This window comes from Pimephales promelas, chromosome 25, assembly GCF_988280905.1.
Source record: "Pimephales promelas chromosome 25, fPimPro1.hap1.1, whole genome shotgun sequence".
Lineage (NCBI taxonomy): Eukaryota > Metazoa > Chordata > Actinopteri > Cypriniformes > Leuciscidae > Pimephales > Pimephales promelas.
In genome coordinates, this window is record NC_142793.1 from 5,649,422 (window position 1) to 5,665,619 (window position 16,198).

General features: G+C 42.4%; 1 protein-coding gene across 1 annotated transcript in view; it reads right to left on the reverse strand.

The window, feature by feature from the left end:
- adat1 (adenosine deaminase tRNA specific 1) overlaps positions 1–16,183 on the reverse strand; it is a 38,768-nt gene extending 22,585 nt beyond the window's left edge. The window contains exons 1-5 of the mRNA XM_039656841.2: positions 16,169–16,183; positions 15,934–16,078; positions 15,781–15,849; positions 15,640–15,694; positions 14,006–14,136 (exon numbers count right to left, since the gene is read on the reverse strand). Coding sequence (XP_039512775.2) covers positions 14,006–14,136; positions 15,640–15,694; positions 15,781–15,849; positions 15,934–16,075 — 397 coding nt within the window. The 5' untranslated portion in view covers positions 16,076–16,078; positions 16,169–16,183. The remainder of the gene's footprint in view (positions 1–14,005; positions 14,137–15,639; positions 15,695–15,780; positions 15,850–15,933; positions 16,079–16,168) is intronic.
- Between the last annotated feature and the right edge of the window lie 15 nt (positions 16,184–16,198).

The following is a 16,198-nucleotide window of genomic DNA, read 5'->3' on the forward strand; positions in this document are numbered from 1 at the left end:
CATTATAGCTGACAGTCGGCCGCAGTTCTCTCTGTGTGTTCAAGTGCAGCTTTTTACCCCGACAAGAGAGGACGAGAGGAGACAACACAGTCGGCTTTCATCAGCGCTAGTTCGTCGGCGTCGGCTTGGTGTGTCCGGCAGGCTTGTGCACAATTCAGAATTGAATTGAGAATGACTACTAAATTCCAATTCAATTCTTGAATTTGAATTGATGTCAAAAACAGGATCTAGAATTACAATTCGAATTTGAATTAAAGGAAGCAGAATTACAATTCAATAAAAATTCTAAGAAATTCATATAGATATTTTAAGTGAAGTATTGAACAATGTAGCTTCACATTATATAATATGATTGCATATTATATAAATTATATTAGTTTGAACTACCAGGAAATGTTTTCCCCCAGCAATAAATGTTAAAATCTCAAGTCACAGAACAAATAATAAGTTTGATCTCTTGTAATTGTAAGGCCATTTCCCAGAATTACTTTAGTAAATCTTTAGGGGGAATTTCAAATTGCTTTACATTGATAAAGTAATCCAAATAAATGAATCTAAACCACATTTATAATGGGTTAACTTATAACAGTGAGCAATTACACTTCCAAAGTAACCTTCCTAACCCTGACTGTAGGCTAGTTGTAACACACTTGTTTTAAATACTTCCACACGCTAGCATGGCGAAACTTGATGTATTTACTAGTTGCCATTTCAACAATATAACAGAGAAAAAAATTGCGCCAAAATTCAGAGATCTTTGTAAGAGATCACTGAACATTTAACCAAAGCAAAAGTACATTTCCTACTTAAGTTAATTTTTCATTTATTAAAATTAGACAAATCTGATATTTTTTAATCTCTAATCTGTAGTTTAACAGTTGATATAGTCTTTTAATGCTTCGCTAACTAGCAGAAGACACTAGCAGGGTTTAAACCCCAATTGTGCAGTTGGGGCATGTTGTCACACTGAGTTCCATTGTGCCCCTATTAGAAATATGCTATTATATTCTATACTTTTATGAATTCTATTGAGAAAACATAAGAAACATGTAAATATAGACTGAAAGTCTATGTTCAGAAATTATTATTTTGTTTTGAACTATGCTGTATAGTTGTGTTTGTTGTCAAAATCAAAAATTTGATTATTTTTAATTATTAAAAAATACCATTATTTTATATGAAAAAGCTAATAATTTTGGTTTGACTTGTATAATTTTTTGATTAGGTGAGATAGCATTTTAAGCAGTCATATGGTAATGTTACAATGTGCCCCTCATGTTACAATGTACCCCACCTATGGGGCATGTTGTCACATTTAACATTTATTTCAGGGTAAATCAAGAAAAAAGTATACACTGTATTAATAAAACAAAACCACATAATTGTACTAGACGTGGGAAATTAATGTGGAAAAAAATAAATACTATAAATAGATTTGCACAAACTGAGAAAGTCAAAAAGCGTTACGTTGTGCCCCACTTTCCCCTATGTGAGATTCAACACATTCTTTCTGTTGTGTGACTGTGTGGAATTTCTTTGAATTGCCATGAATTTAATTCCACTTCCTGTCATTCCAATTCAAACTAAAATTCAACTTCTTGAAAGGGCGGAGTCAATTCAATTCAAATTCCAATTCATGAATTGAATGGAGGCCAATTCTGAAATTCTGAATTTTGCTCAAGCCTTTTGTCCGGGCTTAAGAATGGTGCTGTGATAGGAAGTCAGTTTGTGAAATTTTCTCCCTGCTAGATATTTCACGGTCAACTGTAAGTGATTTTTTTAAACGTTTAGAAACAGCAACAACTCAAATGGGTCACAGAACGTCAAATGGGTTTCCATGGTTGATCAGCTGCATGAAAGCCTCACATCAACAAGTTCAAGTGTTGGATGGAGTGTGAAAAGCACATCACCACTGCACTCAGTGGAAACGTCGAATCATGCTTCTCTGTTTGGCAGTCTGAATGGTCTAGATTTTGGCAGATTCCAGGAGATGATTACCTGCCTGACTGCATTGTGCCAAATGTAAATTTTGGTGGAGGAGGGATTATGGTGTGGTGTTTGGAGTGGAAGAAACCTGATTGGCCCACACAGAGCCCTGTTGAACCAGATGAACTGGAACAGAGATTGTGAGCCAGGCCTTCTCGTCATACAGACATATTTCAATTAAATGTATTTTAAATACATATTTAATTACTTTAGTGTATTTTGTAATTTGTATTTTGCAGGTGTGGAAAAAATAAAATGTAGTTTGTAACAAAATATTTTGACGGAGTGTATTTGAGTATTTCAAATACTTAAATACTTAAGAAAAATCACCATAGTAATGTCATGATTCTGCCCTCGTGTCCTTGATTTTCTCTAGTCTTGAGGCAGGATCATGACAGACCCATGTTTTGTGTGCAAACAGATGGCCTTTTTTTTGGGCCATGTGCTTGTGTTGTCTCGTTTCGTACCCCGCCCCCTTGTTATCCTCGTCTTGTCATTGTCCAGACAGCTTCACCTGTTCTTGTCATTAGTGTCTCCCTATAGACGAATCCGGCGAAACTACCGGAAGTAAGCGGGCGCCATTACTGAGCTGTTGCTGGGTAGCGTTGCGCCATTGCCTTCTATTGTTTTAGTTGCAACTTGCGTCCACTGGAATAAACAGCCCGCGATTTACGACTGTCACTAACGTTACAACGTTAGCCCTTGTATAATGTCGAGTGGGTAAACAGTTTCCGTTATAAATTGTTTCAATGGTGGCAGTAAAATTTCAATTTTGAAGAGAAAACACTGTGAATACCCCGGGTCGACTGCCCCTGTCTGGAGCCGTACGGTTTACACAGATTTCCTGGGCGAGTACAAGACGCGGACATTCGCGTATAATAACAATTATTTCATGACATAAGTAAAAAAATATAATAAATGTGTGATATAGTGATCAGCAAAATCTCCTCTCTTGTTATTTTTTCTATTCAATTTACATGCTATGGTCATTAAATGGCTTTCCTGAGCTAAATGTAACGTTATGTGACATAATTGTTCTCCTGCTGTTATATTGACCTCTTTCCATGGTTTAAAAACAGTAGTTGGTCGATATTGTGTATACTTTCTAGCTGTAACGTTACCTTAACCTTGCCTGTTGCAATGTAAAAATGAGATAAATAATGGACACAAATGAAAAACATGAAATTGTTTATTTGATTACATTTATTTATTTATTGTTGCCAAATGGACAGATCTTTTTTAGTTTCCTCGGTAGCAAACGTTAGCCTAGCTTGCTTGCCAAGCTATTTTCATAAATAATCTGTAAGATCGTTTGTACCTTCATCTGTAACTGGAGGCCAATGTCTAACATCATCAACCCAACAAGTCTGCCTGGCTGTAGCTGTCATCAAGGGTGCGTTATCATCACCTTATCTCCGAGGTTTGTTTACATACCGGTGCATATGTCTATGCCGGTGTAACAGCTCAGTAATGGCGTCGCTACAAGATGGCAGCCTACACAAGAACGCTCGTTGGATTCGTCTATATCATCCCTTGTGTTTGCTGTCCTGTGTTGGTTCATTGTGATTCTTACCTGCGTGTTACCTTACTTTGTTAAGCCTTATGAGTATCCTGTCAAGAGTATTATCTAGAGAGAGTTCTGATTCTATATTCGCTGTGATTTCAGACCCCAAATAATGCAGAAACATAAGTTATCACATTCATCTCATTTTTGCTAGCGATCCGCTAGCTGCCCTTCCCATAAGCATGCCGTCTAAAAACCCAGCCCGTTCTCATCCCAAAGCGTCATATACAACGCTTTTGCCAAAGCGTAGACATCCAACGCACATGGCACCGTTTAGCGTCAATATGAGACGCAGATATATATGGGGCAGAAGGCGCCTCCTAGTGGTCTAACCCTAACCCTACCCCAGACCTAAACCTACCTAAAACCGAAGCATGTTATATTGACGCTAAACGGTGCCATGTGCGTTGAATGTCTACGCTTTGGCAAAAGTGGCATTGGGATGAGATGAGAATGCGTTGAAAAACCGTGTGTCTCTGTAGGCTGCCTAGATCTGAGATCTGCGCACAAAAACAATGGGTTCACCAACCACTAAAACTTAAATAAACCGTGTTCCAAGTTACCAATGTCCGACGGGGTGGGTGTTGTGTGGTTTTGCTCTCGTGCATGGCTGCACGCTAACACTAACCCTAACCCTTCATAGGCCCTACCTATTATGAAACGTCGCGTCTGTCGCAACTCCACTGAAATCTCCATGATAAGCAAGCGTTCACACAATATACCGTAAGTGTATTATATATGAGAAATATCGATTTTGTATAAAACTACCACTCCATTGATGTGAACTTAGCTATACATGCCATTTATGTCAGAGGGTGCTATTTCAGGCCCTGTAGAGATTTAGTGAAATGCCCAAACTTTTTTATTTTGCTACTTCGGCATTTTGAATTTACACATTTATAATATTTGTGTTATTGCTACTATTTGTGTTATTGACCTTAGAGTAATTAAAAAAAAGGCTTAAGATTATTGTGGGAGTATTTTTGTCTTTTTCAAAATACTAATTACTTGTATTTTATTTAAATACATTTTTTCACATCAGTATTTTGTATTTTATTTAAATACATTTCATGAGCCAGTATTTGTATTTTGTAACAAAATAGTTTTTGATGTATTTGTGCCCACCTCTGTCGTCATACCCTTGTGTGTAAACTAAATCTAGAAATACAGTGAAAATGAAAATTAAATAAAGTGTTGAATGCGGGCTTGCAGCATTAAATGTATATCTGCTTATGTTGCATCATATTTTGTATGCGTTTTACAGCATTTTCGCACACTATAACCAATCACACACGATTTGTTGAGATATAATGGCCAATCAGAGGCATTAAGACAATCGCTGAAACACCGGAGTTTTGTTCTGTGTGCGAGCTGAACTCTGAATTATGACTATGTATACTTACATCATAAACCGATAAACAGATTTGGCGATTGTGCTCTTGAGAGCGTTGACCAATATAGCCAATCACAAACATATCTGATGATTTCTTGAATACAATGGTCAATCAGACGTGTTTAAGTTCCCTCAACATTTGAAACGCCAGAGTTTTTGTCCAGTGCTGAGATCTGCACACTCAAATTCTCAAAATTTAACAAAAAAGTGTAGACATTATGTAGGCTAAATAAGATTCATTGTAGCTACAGTCAGCTTAATCGATTAGCAGAACTTTGTGTTCTGGGGAGTGATAGCTTAGTGATTAGCGCTTTTATGCAAGCTTAGGTGATATATAATCCATTCAGAATTTGAAGAAAACAAATGTTTTGCTGCATTAGGTAAGGGTAAGGCAATGGTTAGGCTATTTAAAATTCAAACTGGCTGCCATGCCAAATCATGCATATGCTTGCTTCAAAGAGAACTACTAAATTTGACTGCTTTACGGCATATACGTCACTTCCACCACCACCCCACTTTCTTAAAATCGGATGTGCGAGCCAAATGTTATAGTCATGGCCGAAGCAGCACAGAAAAACAAGAAAGCAAAGGTTTTATCAGAGCAAAGCAAAAAGACAAAAAGAGAAAGTGATAGCGTTAAAGGCAGAAGGAGGATCAGGGCCAGCGTTTTCTCGCTGACGTGAGCTGAAGGAGGAGGAGGGGGGCCGACCGATGCGGACTTGGCTGTCATGCTTTTGGACTAGTAAGTATATTGCTTGCATACTGTCATGATCCTGGCTCTTTCTTTCTTTCTCTGGTCCTTCTCTGCCCCCTTCTGGTCACTATCTTACATTACATTACTTGCATCACTCATTCATTATCCCGGTCACCTCCAGCTGTGGCTCATCCTCTTATTACCTCCCCGTTACCTTCCCAACTGTTTCTCACTATCTCTGATTAGACTCTCTATTTCATGGCTTCTCTCTTATTGTTCTTTGTCAGATTATTGCTCTATGTTACGTACCTGTGCATATCGCTCCTGGTCCTGTCGTATCGTGTCCTGTCTGGTACTAGCTGTTTTGTTCACCGTGTTCCTCGACTCTACTCTGCTACAATCCCAGCATCGTGAGTGGTTCTGGATTGGCGCCCCCGTGCCAGCTATGGACCTAACCTGTCTCTTCTTCTGAGTGACCGTCCGTGCTGATCCGGACGGCGGATTTCTGTTCTGTTATTAAGAGACTTTCTGTTCCATTACCATTGAGATTCCTGTGTTGGATTTACTCGCCTTACGGCTCCTGTGTTACTCTTCTAAACATTAAATCACTCATTGACTGTCCTTTGCTTTTGGGTCCTCTTTCTCATACTTGACAGAATAATCTGACCAGCAATGGACCCAGCAAGGGTGAATTCACTTCAGTCCGCACTCGAGTTCCAGGGAGCCATGCTGGGCCGTCATGAGGACGAGCTGGCTGCAACGCACCATGCCGTGGATTCTCTGGCGACTCGTGTTACTGACATTGTCCAGCAGCTTCATCATCTCCGCGCTGAACCTTCCTCTTCTCGAGGGCATGAATCGCCTGAGCCGATTGTGAACATCCCGCCGTGTTATTCCGGTGAGCCCAAGGAATGCAGGTCTTTCTTGACTCAGTGTGAGGTTGTTTTTTCTCTGCAGACCTCCACTTACGCTAGTGATCGTTCCCGCATTGCCTTTGTCGTCTCCTTACTGACTGGCCGAGCGCGGGAGTGGGGAACCGCTATGTGGACTTCGGAGGCTGACTGTCTTCGCCGCTATTCCGCTTTCAAGGAGGAGATGTTGCGGGTGTTTGACCGCTCTGCATTTGGGGCGGAGGCTTCTCGTCTCATGTCTACGCTGCGCCAAGGAAGAAGGTCAGCAGCAGATTTCTCGATTGAATTTCGCACCTTATCTGCTTCTTGCGACTGGAACGAGCCTGCCCTAGTAGCCCGTTTTCTCGAGGGGCTCAATGCGGACATTAAGGACGAGATACTGGCCCGGGAAACACCTACTCGACTGGACCCTCTTATCGACTTGGCCATCCGGGTGGAGAAGCGTTTTGAGATGCGCCGTCGCAGTCGCGGTCTGGAGAGGGTTCCACTCACAGCTCCGGCTCCCTCATCTGCTCCGCCTCCTGCCTCCGACTCTGAGCCCATGCAGCCGGGAGGCTTACGGATCTCCGCAGCCGAACGTCAACGCCGTATCATGGCGCGTTTCTGCATGTACTGTGCTTCTGCTTCTCACCGTGTCGCCTCGTGTCCAGTAAAAGCCAACGCTCACCAGTAGAGAGAGGGTTACTGGTGAGCGCGTCAGTCCTGGACCCTCCGACACGCACGCGTACTACTTTTCCCGCACTACTCCGCTGGCCTGGGTATTCCACCTCTTGTCAGGTTTTGATCGATTCTGGAGCCGAGGGAAATTTCCTGGATGAAGGTTGGGCTAGAGAACAGGGGATCCCCCTCATTGAACGTAATGATTCCACTTCCATCCACGCACTTGATGGTAGTATCCTCACTAGAGCCCACTTTGCCACCGCCCCGGTGAGTCTCACCATCTCAGGCAATCATCGAGAGACAATTTCTTTTTTAGTTTTGCATTCTCCTTCTAGTCCTGTAATTTTAGGACACCCCTGGTTAGTCGAACATAATCCCCAGATTAACTGGGCCAGAGGTTCAATTTTGTCTTGGAATTTGTCGTGTCATGTTAAGTGTTTGATGTCTGCTGTTCCTCCTGTCTCTTCTGTCTCTGTTTTTCAGGAGGAGCCGGGAGATTTGACTGGGGTTCCCCGGGAGTACCATGATCTTCGAGCGGTCTTTAGTCGTTCCAGGGCCACCTCTCTTCCTCCTCACCGGCCGTATGATTGTGCCATCGATCTCCTGCCTGGCACCACCCCTCCCCGTGGGAGGCTCTATTCGCTCTCCGCGCCCGAACGCGAAGCCCTAGAGAAGTATTTGTCTGACTCGCTCGAAGCGGGTACCATTGTTCCCTCCTCCTCCCCTGCTGGTGCGGGTTTTTTCTTCGTTAAGAAGAAGGATGGTTCGTTGCGACCCTGCATAGATTATCGAGGTTTGAATGACATAACGGTCAAGAATCGTTACCCCTTGCCACTTATGTCTTCAGCTTTCGAGGTCTTGCAGGGAGCTAAGATCTTTTCAAAGCTAGATCTTCGTAACGCTTACCACCTTGTCCGCATTAGTAGGGGAGACGAATGGAAGACTGCGTTTAATACCCCTCTTGGGCACTTCGAATATCGCGTCCTTCCTTTCGGATTGGTCAACGCTCCAGCCGTGTTCCAAGCGCTAATAAATGACGTGCTCAGAGACATGTTGAATATTTTTGTTTTCGTCTACCTTGACGATATTTTGATTTTCTCCCCCTCTCTCCAAGTTCACACTCAGCACGTAAGACAGGTCCTCCAGCGTCTTCTCGAGAACCGATTGTTTGTTAAGGCCGAGAAGTGTACTTTCCACGCTCAGTCCATCTCTTTTCTGGGATCAATTATTTCCGCGGAGGGAGTTAGCATGGATTCCTCGAAGGTCCGTGCGGTCACGGAGTGGCCCGTGCCGGAGTCGCGTGTTGCTCTGCAACGGTTCTTAGGTTTTGCGAATTTTTATCGTCGCTTTATCCGCAACTTTAGTCAGATTGCCGCCCCGCTCTCAGCCCTCACGTCCGCCAGGGTCCAATTTTCCTGGACGCAGGAGGCTCAGACCGCTTTTGATCGTCTCAAGTCTCTTTTTTCCTCTGCTCCTATTTTGCGTACTCCTGATGTCTCTAGACAGTTCATTGTTGAGGTTGATGCATCAGAGGTGGGCGTTGGGGCTATTCTCTCCCAACGCTCATCTTCTGACGAGAAGGTTCATCCCTGCGCTTACTTTTCACATCGCCTTTCTCCCGCCGAACGAAATTATGATGTTGGTAACCGCGAATTATTAGCCATTCGTCTAGCTCTCGGAGAGTGGCGCCACTGGCTAGAGGGTTCTGTGGTCCCGTTCGTGGTCTGGACAGATCACAGGAATCTTGAGTATATCCGCTCCGCTAAGAGACTATGCGCGCGCCAGGCTCGTTGGGCGCTATTCTTTACGCGTTTCAATTTCTCCATCTCCTATCGCCCCGGGTCCAAGAACCTCAAGCCAGATGCTCTTTCGCGACAGTTTACTTCCCCAGAGGTTGTTCCCAATAAGGAGGAGATCCTTCCTAAGGGCGTGGTGGTGGGGGCAGCTGTCTGGGGAATAGAACGTTTGGTCAAGCGCTCTTTAGCCCATGCTATTACCCCTCGTCTTTGTCCCAGGGGTCTTCTGTTCGTTCCTCCGTCCGCTCGCCTCGCGGTTCTTCAATGGGGTCACTCATCCAAGCTATTTGCCCATCCCGGCGTTAGGGGCACCATTGCCGCCATCCGTCAAAGATTCTGGTGGCCCTCTCGTGAGCGCGACGTCCGTCGTTTTGTCGCTTCGTGTACGGTATGCGCCCAGACTAAGTCGGGTAATTCGCCTCCGGCCGGGCTACTGCGTCCTCTCCCGTTACCGTCCCGTCCTTGGTCACATATTGCTTTGGATTTTATCACGGGTCTTCCCCCCTCCCAGGGGAACACCGTGATACTGACCGTCGTTGATCGCTTTTCTAAGACCGCTCGCTTTATTCCGTTACCCAAGCTCCCATCTGCTAGGGAGACGGCCCAGATTATCGTCGACCAGGTTTTTAAGATCCACGGTCTTCCCTCTGACGTCGTATCTGATAGGGGTCCCCAATTCTCTTCCTTGTTTTGGAAAGAATTTTGCCGTCTTATTGGTGCGTCGGCCAGCCTCTCCTCCGGGTTTCACCCACAAACTAACGGTCAAGCGGAACGTGCCAACCAGACCATCGGTCGCATCCTTCGTAGTCTCGCCTTTCGCAATCCGGTTTCGTGGTCAGAACAGCTTTCCTGGGCAGAATACGCTCTCAATTCCGCTCCATCCTCTGCCACGGGTTTATCTCCGTTTCAATGCTGTCTCGGATACCAGCCTCCACTCTTTTCGTCTCAGGAGACTGAATCTAAGGTGCCGTCCGTTCAAGCCTTCATTCAACGTGCTAAGCGTACTTGGAGAGAGGTTAGGTCCGCTTTAGTTAAGTCTCGTTCTCGTACCCGGCGGGCCGCTAATAGACGTCGGGTCAAGAGTCCCCGTTATTCTGTGGGTCAGAGAGTTTGGTTATCTACCCTTAATCTGCCTCTCCAGTCCACGTCTCGCAAGCTGGCCCCCAAATTCATCGGGCCTTTCCGTATTCTTAAGATACTCAGTCCTGTCTCTGTTCGTCTCAAGTTGTCTGCCAATCTTCGGCGCGTCCACCCGGTCTTTCACGTGTCATGTATTAAACCCGTCATTCGTGCCCCCCCTCGGCCTGTCACTCCTCCTGTCTGCGTCGAGGGCGCTCCCGTCTATAGGGTTCGCAGACTTCTCGATGTTCGCCCCCGGGGTCGTGGTCATCAGTTTCTGGTCGATTGGGAGGGATACGGTCCGGAGGAGAGATGTTGGATTCCATCCCGGGACGTCCTGGACCGCTCGCTGATTGATGACTTCTATCGCTCACGCCAGTCCTCCTCTGTTGCGCCAGGAGGCGCTCCTTGAGGGGAGGGTACTGTCATGATCCTGGCTCTTTCTTTCTTTCTCTGGTCCTTCTCTGCCCCCTTCTGGTCACTATCTTACATTACATTACTTGCATCACTCATTCATTATCCCGGTCACCTCCAGCTGTGGCTCATCCTCTTATTACCTCCCCGTTACCTTCCCAACTGTTTCTCACTATCTCTGATTAGACTCTCTATTTCATGGCTTCTCTCTTATTGTTCTTTGTCAGATTATTGCTCTATGTTACGTACCTGTGCATATCGCTCCTGGTCCTGTCGTATCGTGTCCTGTCTGGTACTAGCTGTTTTGTTCACCGTGTTCCTCGACTCTACTCTGCTACAATCCCAGCATCGTGAGTGGTTCTGGATTGGCGCCCCCGTGCCAGCTATGGACCTAACCTGTCTCTTCTTCTGAGTGACCGTCCGTGCTGATCCGGACGGCGGATTTCTGTTCTGTTATTAAGAGACTTTCTGTTCCATTACCATTGAGATTCCTGTGTTGGATTTACTCGCCTTACGGCTCCTGTGTTACTCTTCTGAACATTAAATCACTCATTGACTGTCCTTTGCTTTTGGGTCCTCTTTCTCATACGTGACACATACTATCTCTTTTTTTTTTTATCTGCCTGACTATGTTACGGAAGCTATCTTATCCTCCGTTTATCTTCATGAATCAAGTAATGATAGTAGAGTAGCAAATTATCAATCTGGTAGCTAGTAAACGATTTTCTAGTTTTTGATGGTTAGCTATCGTCTAAACGGTGTGTACAAGTTTGGTAGAGGCTACATTCTTGCAAGTAAATATATAAGATGTACAAAATCATATTTTAGGATACATAACATGTCTGTGATATTTGATTATTTTCTTGCCACAAGCTGTAATGCAAATCGAACATCACTCAAACATCACATTGAAGTATCATATAGATTCAGTAAAACGGTAACCAATAGACTAGGCTACTATAATGACGCTGGCTTGTAAACGTCTCACGATAATTTTTCGTTAGAAAAAAAATAAAACCCATGAAATTATATTCATATGACATGCTGAAATATATACCTCTGTACCTGGGATGAAGACATTTCACACGCGACGCAAGCTGAACACCTGCATGTGACCTCCTCTTACAGTGTTCAGGGCTAAAATGGTTGTCAACAAATGCACGTGCATGTAGGATGACAGAGTTTACGACAGTGGTAGAGGACAATACTGTTTCCCAACTGTAGGGGTACCCTGAGAGCAAAAGTTCCCTGGTGTTACTTTAAGATATTTTGATGAAATCCAAGAGTTTTAGTAGTAAACAGTGCAGCGCTTCAAGGTTTTACTTCAGGGTGTTAGTTCATTATTTTAGAGCAGATAGTGTTGAATAAAGTCGTTATCTTTGGGGGGTTTTGCGCACAAAAAGTATTCTCGTCGCTTCATAACATTAAAGGAGAACTCCGGCGAACAATGAACCTTTGCTCTAATAAAACATCGGTACACAGTCAACCGTTCTCTGAGATTTGTTTTCATTATTATCGAATGTAAAGAGTTTTATCTCTAAAAACTGTTTAGCGTATAATGCTAGTAATGGGGGCATTGACTTAGTAAAGAGAAATCGCTAGTTTATACCACTAACAAGGCTCAAAATAGCCCCACACTAACGCAGTAACATAATGAGGCTCCATACATACAAAACGAAGCATTGAGAACTTTGTAAGTGTACAGACCGTTTAATAAGAAGATACTTTATGAAGACAGTTCACTTCGCGTATACAGACAGGAGCCATCTTAAAAAATAGTCTCGATAAGTCAAACCACGAACGCCGTGCTGAGTGATCTGAACTCTATGAAGTTCAGCGAACTTCTGAACAGTATGAGCGGCGTTCGGGGATCGACTTATCGAGACTATTTTTTAAGATGGCTCCTGTCTGTATACGCGAAGTTTCCTACGCCCCATGAGGCCTTGCGTCAAAAGTGGGCGCGACTTCCGGTTGGAAGTAAACAAAGCGCGATTTGACATGCTTGACACTCGTTCATTCAACAGTTGACAGTCATTCAAGTTATAGCGATCCAAACTAGCTAACGATGTGGGAACACAACCTCAACGAAATTCAAAAGGGTGAAATAACAGTACCTTTACCCTCCGCAGTAGTTGATTGGGAGTATTATAATAACATTATTAATAATCAATACTCATCAAGGCATGGTGACAGACAGTTGTGCGAGCTGACAAACAATTAAAATAAAAAACACACACTTAGTCATTGTGCTTTGGAGTTTATTCAAAATTATAAATGAATGTGCAGCTTGAATACATTAACTGGCACATTTGGTATTCTGTCAACACAGGCTTTGATCCTTTAGTTTAGGTGTAACATCAGTAGCGAACAGCCAAACACATGCTGAGAGAGTTTATAGAATATTAAGAATTTAAACAAATGTACACAGGAAGATTCGTCGTCTTTTGGGAGGTGATGGAAACTACAGTCGTTGGCAGGATCACTCTGATTTCGTTTTCAGCTTATGTTCAAAACAATCACGTTTAAGCCACTGAACTACAGTAGTTTAGTCCGGCTATACATACAACCGCGAACAGCACATGTTGTCCCTGAGCTCCGTAACGACATCTCTCATAAAGATTTGCGTCTTTAAATAGTAAAATAATTCTCAGAAAAACAGCTAGCCTCTTCGCTAACTAACACACAAAATACCATTGGAATGCTACTTCCGCCGCGTCACCGGAAATTTCACCCACTTTATTTTTTACAGGAGCGCCCCTCGGAAACTTGTGGATACGCGAAGTGAACTGTCTTCATAAAGTATCTTCTTATTAAACGGTCTGTACACTTACAAAGTTCTCAATGCTTCGTTTTGCATGTATGGAGCCTCATTATGTTACTGCGTTAGTGTGGGGCTATTTTGATCCTTGTTAGTGGTATAAACTAGCGATTTCTTTTTACTTAGTCAATGCCCCCATTACTAGCATTATACACTAAACAGTTTTTAGAGATAAAACTCTTTACATTCGATTATCATGAAAACAAATCTCAGAGAACGGTTGACCAGGTTTTATTAGACCAAAGGTTCGTTGTTCACCGGAGTTCTCCTTTAAGGTTGAACCACTGTAGTCACATGGACTATTTTAACGATGTCAATGGAGGGATAGAAAGCTCTCAGATTTCATCAAAATTTATCTTAATTTGTGTTCTGAAGATGACCGAAGGTCTTACGGGTTTGGAACGACATGAGGGTAATTACTGACAGAATTGTCATTTTTGGTTGAACAAACTCTTTCAATTGTACTGACTGATAGTTTTCCTTGTTTTAATTTTTGGTTGAAAAATTTAATGACTATTTTTCTAAAACATATAAAATATAGTTATAATAATACAAGAGAAAGAGTATACAAATATTTGACTGGTAGTGCACAGCAGAGACCCTTTTTAACTAAACAGATATTTACATGTAAGACATAAAGCTGGACTCACAGGGTGTTTGACTGGTGAAGAAAAGGAAAGAAACTCCTGGTTTGACTGTCCATTTTCCCTGTCCGGCTCCTGGACAGAAGACATCAGAGCTCTGGCCACTCACAGCCCTGTGCAGCTGCTCCGTCAGATACCTGAGGACAGAAACATCAGTGTGACCGAGCAAACACTAGTGAACAGATTCAGTTACTGTTATTACTTTATTACTCGTCCCAACAGTGTGACCAAGAAGCGCATTCTTTTTGAAAAATTGTATTTCTTGTACTCAATTTCTCTGTTTATGTCACAGTGTCGGGTGTATGTTTCCCGGTGTCTACTAGAGGTCCTCTTTCCCCGCGGTATCATTAACTTTTGGAACTACATTCCCCACAATCCTTGTCTGTGGTCATCACTGCACTCAGTTGTTCCCCATCATGATTGTCATGTTCTGTGTGCATAACACCGTGCCTGTTTAGTGTTTGTTATGTCACACGACTTCGTGAGTTTTGCCTAGTCATTTGCCTGTTCTTTGTTTGGTTTTGGATTTTGGGTTCTGTCTTGGATTGCCTTTTGGATTTTCACCCTTGCCTGAACTGTTTTATGAGTAGAGATTCCCCTATTAAATCTACCTGCTATTGGATCTTCAGTTTCCATTGTGTAGTTACGTGACATGATATCAGCATATTGATTTTTGGAGCAAGAAAAATAAAATCCACAGAATCCTCTTCATATCTCATAAACTTTAAGGTTAGGGATTTTTTATATATATATATATATATAGTTTTCTTGTTTTAGGAATGTTTAGATGTTCAGGGAAAACAATAAGGATTGGTTGAGAGTGATTTGTTGCACTGTAAAAAAAACATCAAAAGTATTGCATAAAGTAAAAAAAAAAATTGATCTATATTTGGACATAGCAGTTCTAATGGGCTTCCATTACAACACACATGAACTTCAGTCATCTAGAACACAGGTTACAGGACACAGCATCCGCTTGACGCATGCAAAACCATGTACAAATATAGAAAGGTAAACGCATAAATCCATTAAATATGCCCATAAGTTATGTTTACAGTGTGTGTGCAACTGTGAAGGTCTGTGATATAAGAAGCAGCTGGGTTTTTGTTTGTGAATTCATCAAAAATGCAAAGAAGTTCTGGTAACGCTTTACAATAAGGTTCATTAACTTTAGTAAACTACATTAGTTAGCTTGAACTAACAATGAACTGCACTTATAGACCATTTCACAAGATCAACAACACTGGTCCAGAAGCACTTCCTGTTTCAGTTTTCTAACACTACATAAAAGCTGGGATAAAATACAACCAACGGAACATTTAAAACTGAATAAAAAAGTTAAACAAACATCTTTAAGATGTTTTCTTTAAATGTAAAATAAAGAAAACAGTTACAAACTGAAACAGGAAGTGCTTCTGGACCATTGTTGTTTACATCTTGAGAAATGGTCTATACAGCATTTATTAATCTTTTTCATTTACTAATACTTTATTAAAATCGTGTTAATATTAGTTAATGCACTGTGAAGTAAAAAAAAAAAAAATGAACAGCTGTATTTTTATTAACTAAACTTAACAAAGATTAACAAAAACAGTAACACATGTATTGCCCATGGTTAGTTCATGTTAATCATGAGTTACCTGACACACCCCCTTCGAGCAATAACCTCGGCATGACTGTCATTCAGAATATCACCTGCAAATCATAACAATACAAAATATATGAGATTGCGAATAGGTTAGGTTAGTATTTGACAAATTGTTTAAATATTTTATATTTACCCTCCATACTCATGGCAGACTGGCCGATGCATTTGGTGCCCGTCCCCAAAGACACAACCTGCTTGTGAACTGGGATTAAATGGTTAAAAGGGCGTTTTGAAGTTTTCACATCATTGTTTATGAGATGAGCATTAGCTGAACAGTCTTGCTAACCTGTCTTTTGGTCTGAGCTGTCAGTCAGAAGAATGACAGCAGCCAGTAGAGTCCACTCTCTGCCCTCCTCTGGCTTTCCTCTCTTAGGCAGTTTATTAAAGTGATTATAACACAAACTGGCTATTTCATCAGGACTCCACATGATCTGATGGTATACATGAACAGTGGAAATCCATTATGAGACTTAGCATGTGATTTTACAACATTACTGTTAACGCAGTATTCGTGTACTCACACTTAAATGCCTGGTTAACACTTATGCGAG